The following is a 3,845-nucleotide window of genomic DNA, read 5'->3' as shown; positions in this document are numbered from 1 at the left end:
GAAGTTGTTCTTCTGTTCAGTTTAGAACCTGTAGAGCAGGATCAGTATCTTAGACCTGATCCAAGAGTCGGACCAAATGCTCTGATTAATCGAGTCAGTACGATAGCCTTTTAAACCCGCAGGTCTGCAGCTGAAGTGGCCCTGAGCTCAGTTTCATCTTCCTTTATTGACAAAACAAAACAAACAACTTCTTACCTTTGGAAACCAAGAATGTTCTCTCATCACCGTCATTATTAATTTGTTTACTGCAGCTGCTTGTCAAATGATGGAATTGATTGATAGATGATGCTGAGGCCAGTGATTGTATTTTCTCTGAGTTCTGCTCAGGTTGACCTCATTCTGTCTCCATTCTTGTTTTGTTCAGATTGCGTCTGTTACCAGGTCAAGTCAAGTAGGTTTTCTATAGGAGCCGAACCCCAGATCAGTCTGAAACCACAAACAAACAATGGTTCTGGTTCTATGTCAATGAAACTGAACTGAAACAGGAAGCACAGAGAAGGCAGAGCTGCAAAAATTGGGAAGTGCTGGATCTCAAGTGAATAGTTCAGTTTCACTTTCTTAGAGTTTAGAAGATTGTCAGAGTCCAGCCTGACAGCCAGTTCATCCTTCCAGTTCATCATCCAAGCTTCTGTCAGGCTGCTAAACTCTGGTAGACTGTAGAACTGAGGAGGACTGATGTGGGTTCTGTCCTGGTCCATCCAGTCCACGTGAGTTTTGTGGGCTTGGAAACATTTCTAAGCATTGCCAAGGTTAGCTTGTGTGTACTGTGGCAGTTTGGGGTACGAAGGTGATAACTGCTTCAGTCCTTGTACAATCACGGTGAGATCTGCGTCTGTGTCTTCAGCAGTAAGTCCAACATGTCCTCAGTGGGTGCTTGATCCTGTTTCATGAACTTTCTGACGGTGCAGTTGAGGTGTGGAGAGAGTCGATGTTGTAGTCTCAGTACTGGATCTCTGATCTGTGCAGATAATATTGGTGGACAGGTGGTGGGAGACCACAGGAAGAACCAAGACAGGCTGCCAGGAAACCTGGGGGCACCTCAGGATCCACAGAGGTCATGAAAGATGTTCATGACTCCTTGCTTACAGAGCAGTCAATGAATGAATGAGCTATTTCTTGTTGAACTGCTAAACCTGTGGTCTGACTGAGTCACTCTGTAGCTGCAGAAGCTGCACAGAAATAATCGTCAGGTCAAAACAGTGACAGTAATCAGTTCCCGCAAGCAACACCACAAACTGGGGTTTCCCCCAACAGGCTGACACTCATCTAGTCATCTCAGAAAAAACATGAACAAAAATGTTGGGCTGTTCCTTTAACAAGCACCATGTAGGCCCAGAGTCATCTGTGGCCAAAGAGAAACAGGTGGACAAACAAAGAACAAAAAGCAGTCATTTATTCACACAGTGATTTGGCCGCGGAGAACCTGTCAAACTGTGAAGAAACATTTCCAACATTTTGGAAAATTCTTGTGTTTGGTTAGTTCTGTTTAGGTGGGGCCAGGTTACCACTTCTCCCTGTTTCCAGTCTTTTTGCTAAGCTAGGTTCACCATATCCCGGACCCAATTCTGTACTGGTAACTGATGTACCTGAAACATATGATCCTGGAAAAGACAAAGAACAGCAGGTCTGTGAGGTCTAACAGAAACATGACTCCTACCTTAGGAGAGCAACAGGATGTATAAAATGTTGGACTGTTCCTTTAAGAGAGTTCATTCTGTTGCCTTGTTTAGTCTTATCCTGGCCACCGTCCTCCTTTCAGCCTGTCAGACAAGCTCCAGGTTTCAGTATCTCAGAGTCTCTCAGTGTTGGATCTCAGTATCCAAATGTCTGTTTGATGGCCTGGAAGTAGAACCGGGTCCAGCCCTCCCTGGTGGAATCCTCCTCCCCTGCAGGGACTCCATGACACTCCATCCTCAGCTCTGTCTCGTCTCCTCGGTCCTCCAGCTCCAGACTGACAGTGGCGTAGTGCTCTAAAGAAGAGACCGCAAAATTCTCACATTGCAGTGTCCCTGAACACAGCAGCAGGCCGGGAAACATTTCAAACACTCAAACACATCACAGCATTATAACAGGAAGACTCACCGCCGGGCCACGTCCTGAACCGCCACCTCATTTCAATCCTCTGGTCTGGTACCTACAGGGAGGAGCAACAATCTAGTACCATGAAGAAAAGACACAAATTTACTGATGTTTGACTGGCTATTGGCTGAGCAGCCATGACCTCACCAGCTGTGTGAACTCTCCGCTGACGCTTCCATCCAGCAGTTGGAACCTCCCTCCTCGCCGACCATCGACCACCGCCACCGAGCGCGTAAATACCTGCACAAACTGCAGATAGAGAGCTAATTATACAACTGCAATACCACTACAGCGCTACTGAGACAGAGTATCAACAGTACTTGTGCAGTATTTCAGCACTATGCCACCAAGCATGGTATTACAACAGTACAGGTCTTGTGCAGTGATGCTGCTGGAGTTATACTGTCCTAACACTATGAGTACTTCTTGATGTGGTCAGGTTTTGGTTTGCGGGATCTGGGGTTGTCTGTGGGTTTATACTGCGGTATAAATATGATTTTGTTTCATCTAGATTAAGTCTGGTTTTACATCGTTGGTTGTGAGTTGTGCTGAATGTGGTCTGGTTTTTGGTTGGTTGTAGGTTTCTTGTCAGACCTACAACAATCTGTCCTTGTTCCAGTCTGATGTCAACTTATTCTATGCTGATTGCAGCCTGTTCTATCTTATGGGGTCTGTCTTGGTATCAGCCTGGTCTGTTCTACTCTGTTTTAGCCTGTCCTAGTTTCAGGGTGGTCTGTCTCATACCTCCTGGTTGATGAAGGTCCTGTAGAGTTCATCAGCAGATGTCTGGAAAGTTTCCCTCAGGTTAAAGCTGCAGGTTGGGATACGAATACCTGTGGGGCAGGGGGCGGGGGTGGAGGAGCTCCTCGGGGAGGGACTGGAGGTGCACTTGGTGGTGGCACTGATCTGCAGGAGAGCACAGAGAGGTCAAAGGTTATGTCTGCTTAGTTTTGACAGGAGCTGGGTAAGAACCAAAAGGAGGTTATACCTGGGTTTTGTTGGTCTTGACCTGGTTCTTCTTGGCGGTCTCAGGTGGCGGCTGCTTCGGTCCATCAGTAGTAGGAAGGATCATCCCTTGACTGAACTCTGTGAGGTCAGAGGTCATGGTTACTACAGAGATCATCATATTCCTCTCTGATTGGCTGGTCCTAATGCACTCTGGGTAACAGACCTGATTTGAGCTGGCGGACGTACTCGCCCAGAACTCTGCGGACCTCCTTAATGCCAGTCCTCTTCATGAGGTCCAGGAGCGGTGTGCTGGGCTGGTCCTTGCACAGAGAGGCTGAGATCTGGAGGGGAACATGGTCATCAGTATTATCACCAGAACAGTCATCAGTACGTTGATCAGTGTGCGATCAGGAAGTCTGACTCACATCCAGGTCGTCCTCGTCATTCTCGTCAGATAAGTTTGACACATCAACAGTTCCTCTGTACTTCACTCCACTGCTGGACGTACCTGCAGACAAACAGTCAGCACCACAGAAGAAGGATGAATAATGGATGATGTGTGGGGAATGGATGAATGAATGGATAATGAAGGGATGATGTATGATGGATGGATGAATGATGGATGTATGATGGATGAATGAGTGGCAAATGGATGAATGATATATGATAGGTGAATGAATGATGGAAGGATAAACTGATGAACAATGGATGGATGAATGACAGATGGATGGATGGATGGATGGATGGATGGATGGATGGATGGATGGATGGATGGATGGATGGATGGATGGATGGATGGATGGATGGATGGATGGATG

At 46.8% G+C, this 3,845-nt stretch overlaps 1 protein-coding gene across 1 annotated transcript in view; it reads right to left on the bottom strand.

Moving 5' to 3' along the window:
- Nucleotides 1–1,375: 1,375 nt before the first annotated feature.
- The window catches only part of LOC103370014 (activator of HSP90 ATPase activity 1), a 3,594-nt gene continuing 1,124 nt past the window's right edge, over nt 1,376–3,845 (bottom strand). Inside the window, exons 3-9 of the mRNA XM_008298916.1 lie at nt 3,453–3,535; nt 3,251–3,368; nt 3,068–3,165; nt 2,824–2,985; nt 2,227–2,328; nt 2,083–2,134; nt 1,376–1,970 (exon numbers count right to left, since the gene is read on the bottom strand). Of these exons, the coding sequence (XP_008297138.1) occupies nt 1,813–1,970; nt 2,083–2,134; nt 2,227–2,328; nt 2,824–2,985; nt 3,068–3,165; nt 3,251–3,368; nt 3,453–3,535 (773 nt within the window). The 3' untranslated portion in view covers nt 1,376–1,812. The remainder of the gene's footprint in view (nt 1,971–2,082; nt 2,135–2,226; nt 2,329–2,823; nt 2,986–3,067; nt 3,166–3,250; nt 3,369–3,452; nt 3,536–3,845) is intronic.

This window comes from Stegastes partitus, unplaced genomic scaffold, assembly GCF_000690725.1.
Source record: "Stegastes partitus isolate 25-593 unplaced genomic scaffold, Stegastes_partitus-1.0.2 Scaffold1359, whole genome shotgun sequence".
In the NCBI taxonomy this organism is placed as follows: Eukaryota; Metazoa; Chordata; class Actinopteri; family Pomacentridae; genus Stegastes; species Stegastes partitus.
Note: the sequence above shows the minus strand (reverse complement) of the source record. Positions and strands in the feature narration are given on the sequence as shown.